This window comes from Emys orbicularis, chromosome 2, assembly GCF_028017835.1.
Source record: "Emys orbicularis isolate rEmyOrb1 chromosome 2, rEmyOrb1.hap1, whole genome shotgun sequence".
Lineage (NCBI taxonomy): Eukaryota > Metazoa > Chordata > Testudines > Emydidae > Emys > Emys orbicularis.
This window is the reverse complement of record NC_088684.1, coordinates 11,995,111-12,019,390: the sequence shown is the minus strand read 5'-3', so window position 1 is coordinate 12,019,390 and position 24,280 is coordinate 11,995,111. Positions and strand designations below refer to the sequence as shown.

Sequence of the window (24,280 nt, the reverse complement as noted above, 5' to 3'; positions counted from 1 at the left end):
CTGTCTCAGACATGTCTTCCCTAGACTTTGATCTAGAGCCACTGAAACCCCGTCTTGCTTAAATCACCCTAGATAATGCTCTACAGTCATTGCCCCATCTTCCAATTCACCTATGCTGATTCTCCCTGGGCTGGTGGGGGCTTGAAGATTTGTGTGGCAGACTTTGCTGTCAGCTCAGACAGCACTGAGTGGGGCAGATTATGTCCAGTGTGGATGGGAGCTTTTCAGACAACTGATGGGGCAAATCACAGACAGCACAAAGTACTGCTCATGGTTATTATGCCTTAGGATATTAATCCAGGTTCAATCTGCATTCCCACAACATACAAGATTTCGTTTAGGTGGTGACCACAAAATTGGCCTGGGCATGTGCTAACAGGTGTTTGCATTTGCATACTGTGTATGTGTGTGTGCAAAGCACGTAGTTGTGCATGCAACCAAGTACATACACATGGACAAGGGTAACATCCACCTTGCTAGTGACCAGAGATTATACCTAGGACTTCATGAATGTCTATAGCTTGAACTAAAAGACTAACTCCCGTAGCTGGCAGCTGAAGCAGACCCATCTGTGCAGATCAGACACAGAGTGGGAAGTGTGACACATACTGAACAGTGGATTATACAAGCACTCCTGTTTGCACATGCAATTAACTGCTTGCGTGTACAAGTTCAAATTTTGTGATTATGGTGAAATATTTGGGGCACAAGCCCTGGGCACCGTGCCTGTCACTCTCCTGGTTTGTACATACCTACATACATACATACCTACCTCAGCACCCGAAGGTACAACACACAAGTCATCCCTGTAATACCTAGGCACAGCAGGGCAAGTTAAGAATGCCGTTTCAGCTTTCATTATGAATTCCCTCATTTTCTCAATCAAATAAACTCTTATTCCTAAACTTTCCAATGAAGAGTGGAGGATTTCAGCCAGGGTTGTTGTTTGTTGGTTTGCCACCAATAATGTGCTTGGCGCTGTACTATATCGAAATATAAAGATGCTCCGTGCCCTGATCGATGTCAGTAGAGTTACACTGGCATAAAGCTGGTATAGCAGAATGGAGAAGCAGACCAGTGCCTCACCTCTCATTCTAGAAGATCAGGAACTGACTTCTGATGAATGCGTAAGACCATTCTGAATCACCCAGCACACACAATAATGAGGATTTATGAAGGCAATACAATCTCACCATCTACATTGTCTCAAAACATGGTAACTTCTCTTCCATTGGCACTGGAGACATGAGCCCTGCCATGGTCGAGATGAAGGGAAAGAGAGAGGTGTTTTATTCCACCATTTTGGGGGCAAAGGGAAAACATACCAGGAGGTGTGTGAGTCCTCTGATGCCAGGTATACCAGGTCAGTGAACCTTTTCAGTGAAACATACACATGCTCTCTTCCTCTTCTGCTGGGAGTACAAAATACATCTCACCTAGTTAGGCATCTGACACATCCGCTGCCAACTGTACCAGTTACTTCAATCACACCAGCACCCCTTCTTCTGACATACGCACACCCTGTTCCACTACTGCTAGATGTATCAGCCACGCTCAACAGATCCACACCTTCTGTGCTGCTGATCTCAAAAGACATGCTGGGCAGGTGTCAGCTCTTCTGCTACTCAATCAGTGGACGTGCTCAGGAATAGCACAGTTCTCCTCCTGCTGTCAAACATGTCAGCCATGCTCAGCAGAGACACACCCTCCACCAAGAACTGTACCAAAACATGCCTAGACCGTGCCCATGTTCTCTATGGGCACATATACAAGACACAGCTCCTTTGTTACTAAACGCAGGCCCACTGAATGCCTCTGCTGGCAAATGTATCAAATAAACAGAGCTAACTAGTCATAAACGTATGGATCTTTATGCATGCATGTTGGTGGGCAGCCATCAAGGATGCCCCTTGGCTACCTAATCAGAGAAATTCAGCCCAGATGTTGTATCCGGTTTTCAATCAAAACCTGCATGCTCACCATATTCCTCAGCAGGGTGACAAAGGCAGGAGGTGGCACTTCCTACCATTCAGACCCTTCTTGACCAGATCAGACCTTATTTCTACTACAGCACCAACATATTAAATATGATGCTTTTCATCGGGGCTGAATGACCCTTGCCACATGAAAAACACTGGCTGATTTTTAAAGGCTGCATTGTGAATCTAGAATGTCTATTGTAGGCCAAATTCTGCCTGTCAATGGAAAAGGTTGCACATATATGAATGCAGAAATTTGCCTTTTATTCTTCCCATGTCTATGGGCTGCCTTAGTAACATTTCTTCTAATAAGCAACCTTCATTTGCAATGTAAGAAGGTCAGATGGTGCGTTTTGGATGTATATGATCAATAGATTATAATCAAAAAAAAAGTAGAGATAGGAAGGTTCAAATGGTCAAAGACTCCATCTCTACCTGCCAGTGCAGGATTCTTCCCTACAGGACATTTACCAATGTATTGTCCAATATAGTTTTAAATAGTTGCCCACTGTTTCTTTTGAGAGTTCAGCAGACGATTACATCTCATGGTCAGGACACTTTATGTCTTCCTTCTTCATTTCACCCCATTATCCCCTGGTACCACCCTAATTAATTATTTCCATTCCTCCACTAATGATCAAATATTTGTAGAGTTTCTCCATGTCCCCCCAGAATTATCACTTAGCCAGGCTAGGCAGATTTGTCTCTTTTAATCTTTCCACATCAGGCGACCCCTTCAGCCCTCAATCTTTTTTTCTTGCTCTTCTCTACGTTCTCCAGGTTGTCTGCATCATTCCAGTGCCCGGAACTGAGTGTGATATTCTCAGTGTGATTGTAACACAGGGATAGAGTGGGACTATTATTTCTCTCCTCCATAAGGTCATGTTTTGCCTATGCAGCCTAAATTTGCATTGACTGTTTTTTGCTGCCTAATAGCCTAGAAACCCATGTCTAGTTTGCCAAGCACTATCCCCACCATGCTTCATTTGCTATTGCTGATTTCCACTGAATATATTTTCCCGGATGGAAAAAATAACATTTTTCCGAGTGAATCTCATTTCGTTACTTTGCATCCATCTTTTTTACTTCTCTAGACCCTATTTCTCTATCCTTATTAATATTTGTAATAACATGAACATGCTGTTTTCTCCCTCTTTCAGATCATTAATGAAAATATTCAATAAGAAGCAACCGTGCATGAGTCCCTTCAGTGCTCTATTTGATACCTCTGTAAAAATCAATGCACTGCCACTTATCCGTACCATTTGTTCATGTTTCATGAGCCAGTTTTTGATCCATTAGACGGAGCCTGATTCTCCATCCCATTGCTCCTTGTGTAGTCCTTCCCACTTGTCCAAGTGAGTGTTCTCATTCTGATCTGATTGCATGTTACACACACTTTGCACAGCTGGAATTGAGACTACCCCGGGGCAAAGCAGTGACAAATCTTAACATTTCTGATGAAGCATGTGTGAGAAAGTATATCGCGTCCTTTACTAAAATCCAACCAGCGCAGATCTCCTGAATTCTTTGTTCATAATGGTCTCCCTCCTGCAGGTCTTACTCTGGAAGCTCCCCTGGGTTCCAAAATTAGAATTTGAGCTAAAGAAAGTAGTGGAGTGGGCTATGATCGAACTATGTTGTATAATTAACAATATCACCATACCTGTTCTCCCTTCTCTCCTCTGCCATATGCTCCTCTGCCCTAGAAAGGAGGGGGGAAGGGAAATTTAATATAGAATTCTACATTTCAACTTTTATTCAAGGATCTCAAAGCACTTTCTAAATATTATTTGTCAAAACACCCATGCAGATTTTATTAGTGATTATTTATACAGGTGCATATGTGCATGGCCCTTTACATGAAGAAAAGCACAAGACAGAGATCCTGCTCTGGGACTGTTTATAATCCAAGGTCATGCTCCTGCAACTGGCCTACAGAGGTGCAAAGATCTGTCCCTGTGGGTCCAACTGCAGGATCAGGAGCAAAGTTCAGACAAAACATAAGGCGAGATGGAGATAAACCCTGGTGGGAGAGGAAGACAGGATGTGCAACAACAAAATCATGCGGTTGCTTAGAAAATTGCCTACATTTCTTCAGGGTTACACTTTTTTATTTAATTAAAGATACACTTATTATATAGATCAATATTATTACACCTATATAACAGGGCAGCACAAAGATCAAGTGACTTCCCCAGTTCAGACAACAAATAGCAGCTTAAAAGAACCTAGATCCTCTGAACCCCAGCATCCCCATTCTCACCAGACCACACCTACCCCTGATTCGACATATGATGTTAGTTAATATTTATGACATTAAGCTTCCAAAACCAGAGACACTGTCAGCTTTCATTAGTCCTGATCGCCGTTCAAAACCCAGCATTTTTTTCTCTATTAAATAATGAACCAGAGGGTGGCATTTTTTAATCAGGAGCACCTGATTGAAATGAGATCCCAATGTCACCTTCATGTAAACAGCAAAGATCGACTCTTTCCTTTGTGTGTCAATGCACCACAGTGTCCCTCCTGGATGTGCTACGCAGTCAGTGTATCCAATTCGCACATTTGAACTAGAAGGCCGACGACAGGCCAACTAGCCCTCAGGTTGCGTGACAAAGCATTGAAACACACAGAAAATGGCATCAGCTGACTGACACTAGAAGGGTGAATATCATCCCTGCTCGGAGGACGAACACAAGCTGCATGGAGAATACTGACCCCTGAAGAGCAGAGTGGGCCAGAAAACCCTATTCCAGGGAGCTGGAAGGATCAAGGACCCAGGAAATGGCCTGATAGTGGAGGAGAGGAAGCAGTTCTGGGTAGTTAGGACACTGTTCCTTTAAAGGCCTGGGATCTGAAGTCCTGTAGTGTAGGGTGGGGCAGGGCTCCCTTCTCTTCCAGCCAATCAGGAGGAGCTCCCTGGAGAAGGACAGTATATAGACGGGGTCTTCTCCCTTAGAACAGGGGAAACACTAGCGAGAGAAGGAAGCCAGAGCCAGAAGGCTAAACTCCAGGGAGAGACACCTATGCTATGGCAGGGGAAGAGCTCTTTGTAGACAACAGAAGAGCCAGAGATACGTGGGAACCTTTGGATTGCAGTGATCATAGAATCATAGAATCATAGAATATCAGGGTTGGAAGGGACCTCAGGAGGTCATCTAGTCCAACCCACTGCTCAAAGCAGGACCAATTCCCAACTAAATCATCCCAGCCAGGGCTTTGTCAAGCCGGGCCTTAAAAACCTCCAAGGAAGGAGATTCCACCACCTCCCTAGGTAAAGCATTCCAGTGCTTCACCACCCTCCTAGTGAAATAGTGTTTCCTAATATCCAACCTAAAGTGATGGACTTTATCGGTGGGACTGTTTGCGGTCATTAAAACAGCCCCAAGTGGAGGGTGGTAGGCAGGGCCGGCTCCAGGCACCAGCCCACCAAGCTTGTGCTTGGGGCGGCACCTGGAGGGGGGCGGTGCGGCGCTCCGGCTCCCGCCGCCGGGGAGAGCGGAGCCCCGGCCGGGGCTCGCCGCCCTCCCCCCCCGGCGCTCTGGCCCCCGGGGAGAGCGGAGACCCGGCCGGGGCTCGCCGCCCTCCCCCCCGGCGCTCTGGCCGCCGGGGAGAGCGGAGACCCGGCTGGGGCTCGCCGCCCTCCCCCCTGGCGCTCTGGCCGCCCTCCCCCCCCGCGCCCTCCCCTGCGGCGCTGGTGGGGGGGGGGGGGCGGCCGGAGGCTTTTTTGCCTGGGGCGGCAAAAAAGCCAGAGCCGGCCCTGGTGGTAGGACATACAAGAAAGGCTGTGGTGGGTCTGTAAAGGTCTGTCTACACTGCAGTTAAACACCCACGGCTGGCCTGTGTCAGCTGAACTCGCGCTCCAAGGCTGTAAAACTGCAGTGTAGCTCTTCAGGCTCAGGCTGGAGCCGGAGCTCTGGGACGTTCCCCCTCGTCAGGTTCCAGAGCTCGGGCTCCAACACAAATATCTACACAGCAATTTCACTGTCCTGCAGCCTAAGCCCTGCAAGCCCGAGTCAGCTGACCCAGGCCAGCCATGGGTGTCTAACTGCAATGTAGACAATAACCTAAAGGGCCATGAACACAAAGAATAGAGGGAGCCTGCTGAAAATAGAACTCTGGCCATGAGGGACCACTCAGTAAGCGGAAGTCCTTTCACAGTAGCATAAGCCCCATGCAATCAGTAGGAGAACAACCCTTTTCCCATCTCTCATATTCCACTACAAAATCAGTCAGCCTCTGGCAGCTCTGACTTACCGAGTCTCCTTTTTCTCCTTTTAGACCAGGAAGTCCTTGGCTGCCACTTTCTCCCTGGAGGAGAGGAAAGGGATGTGAGCACCACAAGACTGTAAAGCACATTGCTCTTCTGAAAGGCACACGGCCATTGCTGACTGTGCCACCCAACTGATTCGACTCAAGAGTTGCCCCATGTTACCGTTCGTATATTCAATATTTCAAATATGTCTGTGTTATTTAAGTGTATCAAAGATTTGTCTCCCAATACTGAAGCCCACATTCCCCAAAGCCCCAGCTTAACAGCTAGCAACAGGGCAGGTGCTGTTGCAATCAGAAAGCCCACCCATGCTTCACTTTGTTTCCAGTACATGGGAAGCTTGGGTGTTGGTGTATGATTTATACGCAGTCATGGATTTTAAAATACACATGGAATCCTCGAAGGGGCAGTGTCAAGGCAAAGAGACGTCTCCTCTGAGCACCCTCAGAAGGCCTTACCTTTACAGTTCCTTTTCAATACAGTGAGGATTCCCAGCCTTTGAAATGTGGGCTGCATTAGATCCCGAGCATGAGGTTTGCTTGGGGCAGCAAAAACGCTGGAGCCGGCCCTGCCAAGGGTGTGGTGTTCTGTCCCATTTAGTGGCACCAAGCCACTTAGAGAGAGAGTTAAATGAGTCTGCTTTACAGCCTTAGCTAAGAGCCAGTTGGCTTTTAGCTCATGCAGTAGAGGCACATACTTTAAGCTCCAGAGGCCCCAGGTTCAATCCTGCCTGTCAATGACCGGGGTCGGTCAGCATTACACATGTACAGGCTGGTGGAGAGGGGATCCTCTCCTCTGGGCTGCGTAAGGACTGACAATCTAGCCTAGATATTAACTGGACCACAAATGCCATAAAGGGCTGCTTCACATCCATTTACTAATTAATCTTCACAGCATCCCTGTGAGGCAGGCACAAAAAATTAGCTCTATTTAGTGGATAGGTAAGATGAGGGTAAGGGAGGTTAAATGACCTCCCCTCTCCCACACAGTGATTCATCAGCAGAGATTGGATTAAAATTCAAGAGTCCCCAACTCCTGGGTCTGTGCACAGCTCATCAGATCACTGTTACACAAACCTTATAGGTCCTTGGATGCACCTGGGTTATGGAACATCAAAGCCAGGTGATTACTAGCCATAGATCAGTGAATAAGGCTTGCTATTCAATCCTCCATCTACATAACTGTGTTCACACCATTTTACTGAGAGTGAAGTGGGCTAGACACTAGTGTTTCTGGAGTCTGTTACAGGGCTGTGCCGGTGGGTGAGACAACGCACATTTTCTTTCTTTGTTTTATCATTGCCATCCTTTTGTGTTTTTCTTGCAGTCATTTCTCATGGTTCTGTCATTCTGAAGAATAGCCCATCATCACTTAAACTGTCACAGATTAAAATAGGAATGGGGCTATTTATAGTCCCATGGAAACAACGGGCCAAATTCTCTGCCATTTTAAACAGCTGCAGCTTAAAGTCAACAGACTTGTCTCCATTTGCCCCAGCAGAAAATATACACCCAAAGCCTTTCTTTCCGCATCCCAGAAATGTTTAACTATTGAGAGTACAGTGAGCCACTCCAAAAAAACAGGCTTTGGGATTTTTAACCTCACAAGTCATACAGCATAAGTGAGCTTCCTCTCACACTTCATGAGAGGTAAGCATCATCCAGCTAAGTAGGATTTAGAATCATCAGGGGAAAGAATGATTGGTTTACTCTGTGCATTCTAAGAAGAAACCTATCTAGAAATATAGCCCATATTTATCTTCACCCCATGACTCAAATGCTCTTGCTGGGATACTGGATTACAGGGCTCCATCCTCCTACCCCAGTCTCAGTAAAGTTCTGGTGGATGACTAACAGTAATGATGTGGCCTTTTAGCTTGGGGACAGTGCAGAATTACTGGAGAATCGCCATCAAAGTTGTGATGTAGGCCAATGTAGAAACAGCCAATGTAGAAACAAAAATGTAGCCAATGTAGAAACAAAAATGTGGCATGGTAGTGCTTCTAGAAGATACATAAAGCCACTTCAGTGAAACTTGGGGGTGAGCATAGTCAAGACACGCACACTAACTACTGCGTTCCCCATAGTCCACTTTGGACACATCTAACCCATCTCTTGTCTGCGGTTAGTTTATTGGACTTTGTCCTTAAACTTTTCCCATCATACAGAATAACCCAGCACCTCATACGGGTATTTTTAAATAGACAAAATGGAAAACATACTACTGACCTTTTGACCTCTAGGACCTTCAGGGCCAGCTGGGCCCCTCTCACCCTAAAGAGAGAACAAGGAGACTATTTGGAGACTGCTCTTCTCATTACATGCCAGCACACTAGGGGCCCACCAGAGACAATAGAAAGAGCCCCACAATGGAAGAGTCCATTTCAGTGGGCAATGGATGGGAAGCTACACCGCCTCAAGGTTTGAGCAACGACACACAAAAAGAAAAAAGTCAGTGATGAAAATATTGCAGCAGTGCTAACACCTTAAAGGCCCCGTTCACTGCTGACTTAAACGGGCTCAACTCCACTAAAGGCAAGGGGATTGTTTCTGCATGGCTCCCATTTACCCTACCAGCCTATTCCTGTTATGTCTTACAAAACCTGTACTTAAAAGGGGTGGTAAAAATTGCTGCTTCATTTTCTAGGTTGATCTCCAGAAGCCACAATCAGGATCAAGATCCAGTGAACTGGGTGCTGACAAAACCCCTAAGACACAGTCCTTTTCCCCAACAAGCTTACAGTCTAGGAGTCTGTGATCCTGACTGGCACTGCAGGTCAAGCACTATGCAAGTCCTCTACTAGATCCTACTCCCAAAACCAAAGGGGCTGGCCAGGGAGAAGAAACAAAGGCTCCCAAAAGAGAACAGAGAGTCACTCACCTTTTCTCCAGCAGGACAGGAACAGTTGAGGGTGTTTGGGGGGCCCACTTGTTCACTGCCGACAGTGGGTCTTATTTCAGCAGGTGGTGCTTCAGTAACGACCATCACCTGGCACTAAAGCCAAACAGCTTGTGTCATTATCAGGTCTTCCCTTTTAGAAACCTCATTTGCCTTTGATCCACTTTATGGAAGCCAAGTTGGTATTTACTGAAACATGTTGCTAACTATGCCCGGATAGCTCAGTGGTTTGAACGTTGGCCTGCTAAACCTAGGGTTGTGAGTTTAATCCTTGAGGGGGCCATTTAAGGATCTGGGGCAAAAATCTGTCGGGGGATTGGTCCTGCTTTGAGCAGGGGGTTGGACTAGATGACCTCCTGAGGTCACTTCCAACCCTGATATTCTGTGATTCTATGTTGAATTCCAGAGACTTGGGGAGCAGAAGAATCAAGTGTTTGGTTGGATTTGGGGTTTTTAAAACTGCTGGTGAAAGGTACCAGTCTGGACCCCGCAAACCTGCTTATCCCGACAATAGCTACAGCAGTGACTGAGGCACTGCACACTTCTTCCACATTGTGCTGGTGTTTTTTGCAATGCAGACCTCTTCCCGTTGGCAAGTGGACTGAGACACTAACTAGCAATGTTGCTGTCTTAGCTCGTCCCATACAGCAGCAATAGGAAACACACTGACTACTTTTACATGGAGTTTTTATTCTTCAATCAGCAATTGAACCCTTCAGATTTTTCTCTTTCCCATGATAGTTTGACAGGGGAAAGAGACATGGAAAGGTTTAATTCTTTATACTTTTCACTTTTTCAGTAAACTCATCATTGTCATGTTACCAATTCTATGGGTTTGATTCACTACCTTTATAACATCAGACTCACACGGCTGCAACCCCTTATTTGGATAATCGATCTAAACTAAGAGTGTCTGTGTATATATATATACAAACAAAACAACATCTTACTGGTCCAGAGGGAATATCACAGCAGGTTTCCAGCTCGGCATGTCGGGAATCACAGTAAATTACCATCCGTTGAAGATCAAACTAGAAAACAAAGACAGACAATAGGGCCGTGTTTCAGCGACTGTGAATTATTAATGCCAACTTGTGCCTAGTGTTTCGATACAAAGAGTGCAAACAATACAGACAAAGGCCAGATCACGATGGTTCTGGGGGTTCCATAGCTGACATGCATCCTTCTCTGTCAATACGCCAGCATTCTGTGAAGGGCACTATGCTAATGAGATTCTGACTCTCTGTATTCATTAAAGATCCTGTGATGCTTTTTACAAGAATAAGGATGTATATTAATCTCTGTGTCCTGGCCAAATTCCTATCTGGAAAGTTACATTCTGCCTACCTAAATTCCCCCTGCAATTTCAATTGGATAGGATGGCGTTCATTGTGTTCAACTCACATAGTCATTTCCCCCTATGGGTAAAATGCTACTAAATCATTTTACATGCACACGCCATTCACTTTGCCCAGGCCCCTTATAACTTCAATGGAGTTACCCCTGATTTACATGCATGTAAGAAGAGAACCAGACCCAGTGTAAGTATCTTGATCTTTTCGCTACGACCAAGCATGGTACAAATTTAATGCCGGATGTATTCTCTGTGCGGTGAGGACCATATTCTGACGTTGCAGGAGAGGACTCAGTGATTTAATGAGTCTTTCCTGCCTCTAACTACTACACATGAAACCCCATGTAGGGCCAGGTTGGGACAGCAAAGAGACGTTCAGATGTTGTTTGGTATTATGTAGATTTGCCGATTATGTTTGCGGGTGATCAATACCTATGGACATGGGTTTAACAATGGCAAGCTCAGACTGGCCGGAAGGATGAAATGGAGCCCCCTTTTTGTATCCCTGTACTGCACACGTCAGTACTCTGAGGTGAGAAGATGGAAACCCTGGTATCTGATGAGATGTCAGCCATTCTCAGAGAGTTAATCAAACGCAAAGATTCAGGAAATGACAATGAATAAAGAAAGGGTTCAGTGAGAGTGTGACACCAGAAAACCCCATCACCCTTGCACAGATGGACATCATTCCCCTGGGAATGAATCCGCAGACTCAGTACTTACGTCTATGGGTACGCTATCATACAGGCGTTTGCCAATCACGGTCTTCCCTTGAATGTCAATATTTTCTCTGTCTTCAATAGGCAACGTCTGCACTAGTTTGCAGTCGATGTAGAGGGAGACGCTCTTGGATTGAATGCTGAGGGCGATCTTATGCCAGTTGCGGTCAAACAAATCGCTGACTCGGGCATTTCGAAAGACCACTCGTACTGCGTCCTTGGTCAGCCCAATGGAACTGTACTCCACGGCTTTGTTCTCTCCATCCAGGCGGATAGAGACCTGGGAATCAACAGAAAGAACGCTGCCGATACAACACAACTTCATTCTCCGTACACTCGTCCTTTCACATAAACTGTACCCCAAAGTGCTTTACAGAGTCAAAGTTACTAAGAGCAGAGGGGAAGGGAAAGAAATATAAGCAGGGTGTGGGGGACATGCCTGAAGATGGGATAGGAAATGAGATTGGGAAAAGACAAGGCATGTTAAAGAGGTTAGATGATGGCCTAAATTACCTACCATTATGACTAAAATGACCAAGCCGTGACAAAGAAGGAAGGAGTACTGAATGACTGGACTCAAATTCAATCACGTTTTCAAATGAGAGAGAAAGAGCCCAGTTTAATCTGTAATAGGTAAACTCCTATCACCTCTAGCATTGTGGAATTCCTACTCCACCCACTAATTCTCTCTCTTTCTCTTTCCAAGGCCATTGCTATGAGCATATTGTTTCTCATAATTCCTCCATCGGACTGCTCAAGTACCGTACATAGTAAGCCATGGATGTAGGAGCAAGCAGATAACGGGTAACATTTTCTAAAGCACCTAAGTAACCTAGGAGCCAAAGTGCCATCTTCAAAAGTGATTAAGGCATTTAGGAGCCTAAGTCGTATTAACTTTCATTGAGACTTAAGGCTTCTAAGTGTCAAAGTCATTTTGAAAATGGGACTTAGGCACTTTTGAAATTTTTACCCATTGCTTTTTGCTTTCCGAACTTCAGGGGGTCAATTTTTCAGCTATGAACAACAGGAAATGACAGATTGTCTGGTATATAGGATTTGGAATTAAGAGAGTATGGTTTCACAGTAAGTTACATTTCCTTTTATCAAAGATCAGCTGATAATTTATCAAGATAATGATATTAACCTTTGTTCGCTGGCTGACTTAAGAATCTAGCTAGCCAGCTAGCTAGGTTCTTATACTACACCCATCCCCTGTGCTGCCTGAGTGTCTCGAATATCTCTCCACATCCTTTGGAAGTTCAAATCCAAAGGAATAATAATATGTAGCACTGCTAAATCAATCAGCACTGGCAGCCCACTCAGGAATCACCAGTAACTCTGTAACAACAAACTAAAATGTACGCATTAGGCAAAACAAAAAACCCACTCCCCCACCCCCACCCTCAAAACAAAAAAGACAACATGGTGTGGTGTTAAAAAACCTATATGTCAACAGATGATAGATTGCACTCATGATGAATTGGGGCTATGTACGTATAACATATGAATTCCGTTTTTTTACTGTGAAGTTGCATTATGAACAACTGCAGTATCATGCGTGTCTATATGTATGTGGATCCACCAAAGTCTTGTAGCTGGTACACACCAGACAGGGACAAAGGCAAATACTTAAGGTTAATGACAGTACTTTTACTATACAAAGGTTATGCTAAAAAGCAGTTCAAGCCATGGAAAACCATTCTAGCTTATGACTCTGAATGGAGGGGGGGAAGGTAGGAACAGTGGAACTTACCAGGAATAGAACAAAAGACCAAAGGTCACCAAGAGGGGTTTAAATAAGAAACACACAGAAATAGGGGGAGCCAGAGAGGAAGCATGAGGCAGGAGACAGCAGGGTCACAGAAGCTAGGTAAGGGACTCCATGAGGGATGGACCACCCATATATATAAGGCAGGGCACAACAATGCACAACAATGGATGGCCCCGAAGCACTCCCAAGTGAAGGGTGAGAGATCGAAAGTGACCTATGTTGTGTTTATTGTTTTGTGTGATCCACACTCTTCTGTGCTCTGTATGATTAGGTATAAAAGAACAAACGCATTCGACTCCGTGCAGTGTCAGAATGTGTGTGAACTGCTTCCCAACTGTTGTGTGCCTCTGAAAGAGTTCAATTGTAACCGGAAGCGTCACACCTCTGAGGTGGAGCTGTGGGGCAGGGTGTATTTAAGTAACAGGGTATCTTGGGAGTCTTGGGGGGCCTAGGGAAGGTAAGCTGAAGAGCCCCATTTTCAAGAAGAGGTAACAGACTATTTGGTGCCCAGGAAATGTGCCACAAAGGCCAAGCAAGGAACCAGTGCTGGAGCCTGCTGAGGCTCCAGATGTTTGAAACCCCTGGGGATCCAGAGCAGCAGAGACTTGAATTCTCCCTCACAGCCATCTTAATGAGTGGCCAGGAGGGGGCGCTCGCTAGGTTCTGTGACTGTACAGCTACTTCCTAGGTGACTTTGGGCAGGTTACTTAACATCCCTTTGCCTCAGTTTCCTCCCCTGTGAAATGGGCATAATAATGCTTCCCTACCCCGCATGGGGTTTGTGTAGGTGAATTAGTGTTTGTAAAGCACTTGCAGATCTTCAGATAAAATAAAAAATAATAATCTGCAAGTGCTTTACAAACATTAATTCACCTACACAAACCCCATGAGGGGTAGGGAAGCATTATTATGCCCATTTCACAGGGGAGGAAACTGAGGCAAAGGGATGTTAAGTAACCTGCCCAAAGTCACCTAGGAAGTCTGTGGCAGAGTCAGGAAGAGACGTCACTTCTCCTGAGGCTCAGTCCTGTGCTTTAACGGTGAGGCCATCCTCCTCTATTATGGGGCAATCAGTAATTTTTTCTATAAAGCACCGGCTTAATAAACTTATTGAAAGACTCAAAGTGCTTTTGAAAATTAGGAGAGTTTCTTTTCTCTGCCCATTTCCTCCTAACCCCAGCCACTGCCTGAGCAAACCTCCTTCCCAATGTAAACCATGGGCCGTGTCCAATTTTAAAGGCAAAGGTTCTTCGGCAGAATGAACTGAAAGGGTGTCAGTCGAAAGGAATGTTCATCAGTCCATTCGGAATGGGGAGTGAAGGGTTAAAGCGGCATAGCCAGCTTCTGCGGAACACGGCTGCTCCTGAAGGCTGGAAAGGGCCCATACCTGCGGTATGCCGTACTTGTCGATAATCTGCCAAATATACCAGTCTTCTCTCCTGGAAGCCTTCCGGAATTTGAAGGTGGCTACAAAGGCATATTCATCAGGCAGGCCCTGTGGGAATACACCCCTGGGGAAGAAGAAGTGAGAGAGAAATGTAACCGACAACAACGAAGAGCAAAAGACTCCAACAGAAACCCCTCTGTGTCCTGGCAAGATTTTCCAATGCCATGATGTAGATGTTTAAAAAATCTGCTGTATCTGGCAGCCAGTAAAAAGACAAACATGTGTCTGCTCCCCTCCATCAGCGCATGCCAGCTTTAGCCTAGAGGGGCTCTTCCCCATTCCTGTGGTGAGGAGATGATTCATTCCCAGCCCTCATCCTAAATACCAAAACCTGGGATTTTGCAGACTGTTCTACATCATGCTGAACAGGTTGGGTTTTCCCTGATGATGTACCCCCCCCTCGGTGCCTAGCTACCCAGCGGATAAGTGAAGCATCCTGTCTGGATACTCTGCTGCAGTGGGGGCTTTTCACATCTGAAAGCAGGCAGGCAGAACTGACACATCCTGTGAACGTACTCAACTGGAGCAGCATGAAAGGATCATATCGTATCGGATTCCAGACAAAGCAGGCACTGCTTTTAGTGCCAGCCCTGAAGGAGACGTTACTGTTCTGTTGGCTTGTGGAATCAACTGTGCTTTCTCAAAACACACTTTGCAAACAGATTTAGCAGAAATGTACTCAGTGCGTAGTAGGGATGTAAAAGTGTAACTGGTTAACCGATAAGCATCAGTCTTATCGGTTTCGGACAGGTAACGATTAAACTCCGCTGCCACCCTGCGCCTGGAGTCCTGGCTGCCGGCCCGCACCAAGAATTCCGCTGCCGGTGCATGCCCAGGGTCCCAGCTGCTGCTCCATGCCTGGGTCCTGTCCCATGCCCAGGGGCTTTGCTGCCACCCGTGCCCAGCGTCCCGGCTGCAGCAGAGTTCCAGACACAGGGCCAGCAGCCAGGACCCCAAGCGCGGGCCCGGCAGCGGGACCACCGGCGCAAGCCAACAGTGGAGCCCCACATAAAATGGAGGGGTGCTGCAGCAACCCTCCCCCCTCACAGCGCTAGTTCCCCACCTATGTGAACTCCTTAACAGTTAACCGTTGAACCAATAGAATTTTAATAGGTTATACGGTTACTATTTTTAAACCCTATTTACATCCCTAGTGCATAGTTTGCCTCGTAGGATCGGTACCCATCTCTGAGACGATGAAGAATCAACCTGTTTGAGTCAACCTTGTTGCCACATGTGTCGCAGGCACCAATGAGAACCCAAAAGCCTTAGCAGCAATAAATGAAGGGCGAAGCACTGAGGAAGCTGTTTGTATTGGTAGCGTCCCTGACTTTGCCCAGAGGAGTGGGAAGAGTGGGAGCTGGGCATTCAAAACTAGAGGCCACCACTGAAAATTCAGGCTGCAGGAGTTTTAAAACATCCAAATGTTTTTTTAATAAAAGCCACCTCAAATAAGTATTGGGTTGAGTTTACAGCAACGATTCAAAGTCATTCATGCTTCATGCAAACCAATTCTCCCATCGTTAGCTTTCACTTTGAATTTCCTGATTTGAAGTTAAGCCCTTCAAGCTATCTGAACAGATAGTACGGTGGTTTAGACCATTATTGTTGCTTCTGCTATAACACACCCATAAATGGAACACCCCCAACGAACCCCAAATTCTTTCCCAAAAGCCAGATTGAAGAAGACTCCTGGTAGTCACTATGTAGCAACCACAACTCCTACCTCCTTGTATGCTGTGACAGATCTCCAACAAAAGCAAGACCTTGGACCCCAGGCAGAGTTATTTCTGTCTGGCTTATCTCATCATTTTCTACATGGCCTGTTAACACGTTTTAACAGCTGCTCAGCTCCATTTCCACACAGCTAACCGGAGGCCTTTGCAGTGTAACACCTGCTGCTTGTGTGGCGGGAAGGCGCTCCCAAGGAGAGCTGCAAGCACTCAGCGCCTCTGAATAGCTGGCCAGCATACGAGCGTCAGATTCTGGCTCCCTATTGGCACTTTACAATACCCTTCTTCACCTAGGGAGACCTGGGACCTGGCCAGACACAGTCAACTCCTGTTTGCTAGCTGCTCACCCAACTGCCCTTCCCACCTGACATGGATTCTCCTGGTGCCAGCATCCTGTCTCTCACACAGCAAAAAAGAGAGCCCAAGAGCTCCCTCCCCTCCGAGTTGTGGAACCCACAGTAATTCCATATCACAAAAGAGCAGGCCCCTGGGTTGCCACTGTCCTGCCAGAGCCCCAGTGGAGAATAAATCTGGCATGAAAGTGGCAACAAAAAGCCACAGAAGCAGTGCAGAGGAGGTCTGGTGAGGGACAGCCAGGTCAGTCACATCAGTCCTGCCAATGGGCACACAGCTAGGCCCCGTGTACCTTTGACACATATTTGTGTGAACTGCCTGTCGCACGACTGTCTGCTTTGTACATGGGTTTTGTTTGAGTTCTCTGAAGAGGGAAACAGGGCCCTTTTAAATCGCTGACAGATTCAATTGGCCTTCCCCCCACCACCACCCCATTCCCTAACGAACCTTTCAGAATAATGAGCTAAAAACCACAAGGTCTCCATTCATTTGTTTCAGGAGAGAAGTGCAGCCCAGTTGGTGCTTGGCCATAAACCCCCCCCATCCTTGCTGGAGTGCTGGCATTGGGAGTGCCTCCCATATCTAAGCTCCTGAAATGCTGCCAATTACCGTCCACGCTTCCATTCACTCTCCTCGCCTGCCTATCTTCCTGACTCTTCTTCCATGGGCAGCAGTGGCACCCTTTGCTACCCTACTGGTCCTGCCCTGACCATCCCCCTCCTGCCTTCCCTCCTGTCTTGTTCCTGATTCTCTCTGGGTATGTCTACACTGCAAAAAAAAAAAAAAAAAAAAGTCAGTGAGTCTCAGAGCCCAGGTCAACTGACTCAGGTTTGTGGGGCTCATGCTACAGGGCTAAAAATAGCAGTGTAGATGTTCCTTCTCCAACGGCTGGAGCTTGGGCTTTGAAACCCAGGGAGGGAGGGTTGGTCTCAGAGCCCAAGTTCCAGGCTGAGTGGGAATGTCTACACTGCTATTTTTAGTCCTGTAATGCAAGCCCAAGTCAGTTGACCTGGACTCTAGGACTTGCCGCCATGGGTTCATTTAATTTTTTTGTTTGGTTGGTTTTTGGGTTTTTTTTTGCAGTGTAGACATTCCTCTCTCTCTCCTGCTGTTGTCTCCCCCTCTCTCTGCTCAGCTTCCAAATCCCCCCGGTCCCGGAGCTGCTATCCCCCTTTGTTACCAACCACTTGGGCTCCCTACCCTACATCTCCTCACTCCAAGCCCTGGGCACTTTCTGGTGCCCGAAGTTCCTGTTCTTCCTGCTGTCCTCTCTGACCCCGCTCCCTGGAAACACAGCAGGAAGTGAGTTAGCTCAGCCTCTGTTATAGGAGACAGCTTTTCACCCCCCAATCTCCTGGCATTCTGACTTTTGAGTCCTAAGCCCATTAGCTACTGCTCTGGCTACACTTCCCATCCAGTCCATGTAATGAAAGCCAAGCAGACCAACACATTGTCTCAGTTAACTTAGTGCTGGCAAATGATCACACTGACAGCCCTGGGGAGAAGATGTCCCTCGTATTTACCCACAGGACGGGCATAGCATTGGCAGGCGCATCTCTCTTACTGGCCCCTACCAAGGCCCTGATTCAGCAAAGCATTTAAGCACGTGCTTCATTATAAGTATGGACGCAAGTCCCATTAAAATCAACAGGTCTTAAGCACAGGCTTTGTTGAATGGGACGTGCTTAAAGTTTAGCTTGTTTTTGAGTGTTGGGCTCATGTGTTTGGCCCAGGTGCTTCCACTCAAACTTGGAAGTGCCCAGTGGGGAAGTAGGTAAACGAACTTAACCTAAACGCCACATTCCCCAAATGAGAAGTGGAAAAATTCCATTTACGCATGTTTACCCTTGATTACACTACTGGATGGGTCCATTCTTGGACTCTCTATTAGGACTGCCTGTGTGGCTCTGTGGAAACCTCTGTGCTAGGAACTGGACTGAGACCACTGACTCATTACACAGATGCTGCTGAACGGTGCATCACGTGGATTTAAAGTGGTGGGAAGCTGTAATAACCTGTTACCAGTCCCCCTCAGCCTCAGCTGCAGCTTTTAAGGCTCTGAAGAACAGGCTGTAAGTTCTTGGCAGACACAGCCTTTGTGCCAAAAGCAAACGTAAAGACACCTCTGTTGCTCAGAAGGCATGACAAAAGCTGGAGCTGAAGTCCTTTGCCCCTGTGTCTTTTGTGGAAATGCAATACCTCATAAATAACGAGCGCTCTGTTGATGAGTTTTCATTTATTTCCCTGCTAAAAACATTGATGTCCATCAAGTGGCTCAGTTGGGTATTTGGGAATCCAAGTACTGTGAGTGCAGTCCCCAGAAATGTTTTATTTCCCTGCCTTCACCTGAAGCTGAAATGAGCTCATGATCCATCCTACAGAGCATCTGAAATCCTGCTTTACAGGTTGCCTGGTATCCACAGGGAGCTTGCTGTTGATTGCTGAGTTTATAATTCTGAGAACACAACCGGTCACAGAAGAGCTCTCTATAAAGCTCCAAGCTGGGGGAAATCCCTAGTGTAGCAGGTTAGTTTATGAGTTAATTAACCCAAATTCAAGCTCAGGTGAATCCCAACCTCGGCATACAAAAAATGAGAACCCACATCCAGAGGGCTTCCTGGTTCCTCCTCGATTTCTCATCACCTTTCATTTGCCATAAGAACACCAAATCCTCCACCCACAGCCATCACACCACAAAGAGAAATATTAGCCAGATTTCGTTCCCGACACCAAACGAAACAAAGGTGTGTTGTTTGCTTGTGTTTGCGCAGAATTACTGACATTTAAGATATTTTGGAAATTAGTTGACAAAAATTAAACAAAACACTGAAACGTGAAGGAAACACCTGTAAACCAGGGCCGGCTCTAGGCACCAGCCCTCCAAGCACGTGCTTGGGGCGGCACTTTCTAAGAGGCGGCACTCTGGCCCCCCTTTTTTATTTTTATTTTTTATTTTTTTGCTTGGGGCGGCATTGCCGGGAGCCGGCCCTGGCCCAGCCACTCGCCCTGCTGCCAGCGCGAGCTGGGATCCGCGCCCCCTGCCGAGCCCGGCGGCGCCCTGTACAGGGCTGCCCTGGGGAGACTTGGCGCAGCAGCAGGACCCCATCTCCCTGCCTGCATCCCGGGCGCCGCTTCCCTTCCCCCGCCCCCCCCAGCCCCTCTTGCGGCCGCGAGAGGGGCTCCCGGAGTGTGTGAGGAGCGCGGAGGGAGAGAAGCGGCGCCCCCTGGAGCCGAGCCCGGGCTGCGGTGGCGGCGAGAGGGGCTCCCAGAGTCAGGGACGCCCGGGGGGGGGCAAGTGGGGCAATTTGCCCCGGGCCCCGGGTATGTCCAAGGCTCCCCCCGCTCCGTCTTCCCCCATCCCCCGGCATCTCAGCCGGTAAGGGGGCGGGGCTGCAAGCTGCGGCCGAGCGGCGGGAACTCAGGCCCCGCTGGAGACACCAGGCGGCTGCAGCGATGTTTGGGAGAGGGGTAAGCGGCATGGTAAGGGGCCGGGGCACCCCCGACCCCATCCCCCACAACCCTGACCCCCAGCTCCGAGCCCAGCCCCTCTGAGCCGTGCACCCCCCGACCCCATCCCCCACAGCCCTGACCCCCAGCTCCGAGCCCAGCCCCTCTGAGCCGGGCACCCCCGACTCCATCCCCCACAGCCCTGACCCCCAGCTCCGAGCCCAGCCCCTCTGAGCCGGACACCCCCCAACCCCATCTCCCCACAGCCCTGACCCCCAGCTCCGAGCCCAGCCCCTCTGAGCCGGACACCCCCCAACCCCATCTCCCCACAGCCCTGACCCCCAGCTCCGAGCCTAGCCCCTCTGAGCCGGGCACCCCCCGAGCCCATCCTCCCCACAGCCCTGACCCCCAGCGCCGAGCCCAGCCCCTCTGAGCCGGACACCCCCGACCCCATCCCCCACAGCCCTGACCCCCAGCTCCGAGCCCAGCCCCTCTAAGCTGGGCACCCCCCGACCCCATCCCCCACAACCCTGACCCCCAGCTCCGAGCCCAGCCCCTCTGAGCTGGACACCCCCCAACCCCATCCCCCCCACAGCCCTGACCCCCAGCGCCAAGCCCAGCCCCTCTGAGCCGGACACCCCCCGACCCCATCTCCCCACAGCCCTGAGCCCAGCCCCTGTGAGCCGGGTACCCCCCAACCCAGAGCCCAGCTCCCCACCCAGCCCTGGGCAACAACAGCACCACCCCCAGGCAGCGACAGCCCATTGGCATCAACCATCACCCAGCAACAGCCCATTATGTAATTGCAAATGTATACATACCATTAAAGCATTTAATGTTTTTAAATAATGTATTTAGTGTATTTTCAAATTATTACAAATTAATTTTTGAATCTATTTCACTAGTTATTTTTTACATTTCCAAATACATGTTACTATAGTATTGCAACTTTTTTTTTATGGAAGGGGCCCCTGAAATTGCTTTGCCCCAGGCCCCCTGAATTCTCTGGGCAGCCCTGCCCAGAGTGTGTGAGGAGCCAGGGAGGGAGGGAAGTGGCGTCCCCTGGAGCCAAGCCCGGGCTGCAGCGGCGGCGAGAGGGGCTCCCGGGGTGTGTGAAGAGGTGAGCGGCCGGCTGGGCTCGTCGGTGCTGAGCAGGTAGCCCCGCAGCCGGAGATCCTCGCCTTCCCGCCCGCCGGGGCTGGGCCAGGGCGCGGTGAGGCTGAAGAGCAGCAGGTCCGGGGGGCTCTCCAGGTCCTTGGCTGCCAGCATGTCAGGGGTGAGGGCGGTGAGCACAAACTGATCCACCTTGGCCACCAGCAGCGCCGCGAAGCCCAGGGAGGGGGCCGTGTTCTCCGTGCCGCCCCGCAGCCGCACTGCCACGTGGAAGTACTCCCACTCCGCGCCGCTCAGCAGCTCCACCCGCATGGGGACAGAGTCACAGCTGGGCCAGGGCTTGGCCGCCGTGTGCTGGTAGCGGATCCCACGTTTGGGGGGGAGCCCAGTGCTGGGGTGGCAAGGGGTGCAGGGGGGGAAGAGAGAGCCCGGTGCTGGGGCGGCAGGGGGTGCGGGTGGGGGGGGCAATGGTGGGCTGGGGAGGTGGGGGCAGCCAAAAATTGTTTTGCTTGGGGCGGCAAAAAACCTAGAGCCGGCCCTGCTGTAAACCCAGACTTGTAGGTCACTGAATATTTAGGTCATTGAGCCCAATGAATCAATTCCAGCCCAGCCCAGCAATGGCTAATATTCACTCACATCTGATGGCCATTCAGCCATCTATCTGAACTGAGGCTGGTGCGTATCACTCTACTTCCCTATTATCTACAACATGTTCATCACCAGGGCCAGATTGCACCTTCTGGCCACAAAACCTGTGGAATTAGGCCCTTGGGGAGGAAATCTCCATGAGAAACCTGTGGAGATGGGGAGATGGGGCTTGCTCCCCTGCGGAATAGGCTGTGGGGCTCACTCAATAACCCTGTTGATCCCCTGGGAAATCAGCAAGAGGCCAGGGCCATCTGTGAAGGGGCCCTTGACTGACTTGTGGGCTCTGTGGCCTGACATGCCCCCCCACCACACACACAGTTGCCAAGGTTCCAAGTCCCCAGCAGCTAGATCTGCCTATGAACAGTCCACTAAAAAGGAGGAGCTTGCTGCGGAGGGTGCTTTGGGAGAAAGACAATAAAACTGCAGCTCCAGGTTGAACTGTCTTTCTTCAAAATCTCTGCAGGGCTGGAAGGAGGAAGCTGTGCTGTCCTGACCACTCCCTACTTCTCTGCCCCATATGGATCCCAGGGCCCACTGAGTGCTTTCTGTAGCATCCAGGGAGACAGTGCCACAGAAATAGCATAGGGTGCAGGGAGGTTTATGCAAGGGTCTGCAGGGCATGATTTCCCCCTTTATCAGGCTCGTTCTCAGGGAGCAGCTGTCCACTTCACAAAAGCCACTACTGCAATTCTAATCAGAAAGGCCAGTGACTGAATGAGCCATGGAGACTGAAATACCCTGTCGGCCGTAGAGGTGGTCCATACAGGTTATGTTTGAGGCACCAAGGAAAGTTGGGGGGGGGGATAGCTCAGTGGTTTGAGCATTGGCCTGCTAAACCCAGGGTTGTGAGTTCAATCCTTGAGGGGGCCATTTGGGGATCTGGGGCAAAATCAGTACTTGGTCCTGCTAGTGAAGGCAGGGGGCTGGACTCGATGACCTTTCAAGGTCCCTTCCAGTTCTAGGAGATGGGATATCTCCATTAATTATTATTATTTGCACTGCTTTTGCCCACCCTGCATCCTAGGACTCAGTTCAGCAAGGCACTTAAGCACCTGCTTAACTTTCAGCAAGTGCTCAAGTACAGAAGGACAAGTGCTTTGCTGAATTTGGGCCCTACTTCTGCAGATGAAAAGGATTTCACTCTCCGGGGCCACCAGTCTGGCACCTTTTCAGAGCACAAAATTCTCACGTATAACTTTTTTTTTTTTCCCAAATGGAAACTAAAACCATTTAAATATATTACTCAGTAAATAAATTAATTAGTATCTAATTCTGAGAAGCTGCCATGAATTGCTTAACACTACTACTAATTATTTGGAGGAAGGAGTCTTTGTTTTAGTGCTATTCCTAATTTCAGTTCCTGGTTTTATGTAGGTATATGGGATTTCATTTTCCTTGAGTGATGTTCCCGTGGGAATCTTCCTGGAACCCGCCATACCTTAGGCTGCTGAAGACAAAAATGGAATATACTAAAACCTCTTGGAACTTGAATTTGTTTTCCTTCCAAACTGCAGGGGCTTGCAAGTTAAAATACAGAAGAAGGGTGAAAGTCGGCAGGCCCTTTTCTAATTTCCTTTTTTTGATTGTTTACAAAGGGAAATTTAGTAATTTATAAAAAAAACCTGTTTCAATACAAATAGTTGTGGAAGCAGTTATTCTCTGACATAGTCCTAGGGAGAACAACACTGCAGCTATGTTAAACAAAATGATGCGGCCTGAGCGGAAGCAATGCAAGAATGCCCCAGGTTGCAATGCTAGTGAGCCCCTGGCCTATCCTGGAAGGACCACTTCTACGGCTCAGAATGTAATGCTAGTCCTTCGCCCAGTCAATGGCTGGCAAACATGCCCTCATCCAAAGCCTGTTGAAGTCAATGGAAAGGCTTCCTCCAACTTTAGTGGGCTTTGGATTAGCCCCATTCTCCACAAGGGTGATGACCCGTGTGAAATGTGGTAGTTGGAGCTGTGATGTGGACAAATGGCTACTAGGAACTGGCCTGAGAACACCAATTCATTTTACACAGGCCACCAATTTCAGACACAGGGTGCCAGTGTTGCCTATTACCCACTGAAATCAAGATTTAGATACCTAATTAAGGGACATGATTTTCAACACTATGTCAACGGGCGCTCCTGAATCCTGTCGCTGGCAGGCAGGGAACAAGCAAGAGCCTACAGCAGTTTCTTCACCCAGCAAGAAATGCCTATCGGTTTCATCACTATTCTGCTTTAATTAACTTTATTCCAGCTAATCTGTCATCTCAGTTAAACAACAAGAGAGCACGAAGACAGAGTTCACCACAGAGAGTGCCACTGCAATGCTATGCTTGAAAATGCTCAGATGCAAATGGTTTTCATGCTTTTAACCTTGGGGCAATTTTTGGTGTCCGTCACTATAGACTAAAAATCCCTCCTTAACAGTTTGTTACTGAGGAAAGAAAATGGACCCTGTGATTTGATAAGACAGTGACATGTATGGGGGTAACAATACCCGCTAAATAGTTCTCATGGCTTCCTGGAGCAAAAATTGCAATGAGTCCTGGA

General features: G+C 48.3%; 1 protein-coding gene across 1 annotated transcript in view; it reads right to left on the bottom strand.

The window, feature by feature from the left end:
- The window catches only part of COL22A1 (collagen type XXII alpha 1 chain), a 271,823-nt gene that overhangs the window by 161,067 nt on the left and 86,476 nt on the right, over window positions 1–24,280 (bottom strand). Inside the window, exons 5-11 of the mRNA XM_065397620.1 lie at window positions 14,385–14,508; window positions 11,231–11,506; window positions 10,104–10,184; window positions 9,136–9,249; window positions 8,484–8,528; window positions 6,240–6,293; window positions 3,646–3,684 (exon numbers count right to left, since the gene is read on the bottom strand). Coding sequence (XP_065253692.1) covers window positions 3,646–3,684; window positions 6,240–6,293; window positions 8,484–8,528; window positions 9,136–9,249; window positions 10,104–10,184; window positions 11,231–11,506; window positions 14,385–14,508 — 733 coding nt within the window. The remainder of the gene's footprint in view (window positions 1–3,645; window positions 3,685–6,239; window positions 6,294–8,483; window positions 8,529–9,135; window positions 9,250–10,103; window positions 10,185–11,230; window positions 11,507–14,384; window positions 14,509–24,280) is intronic.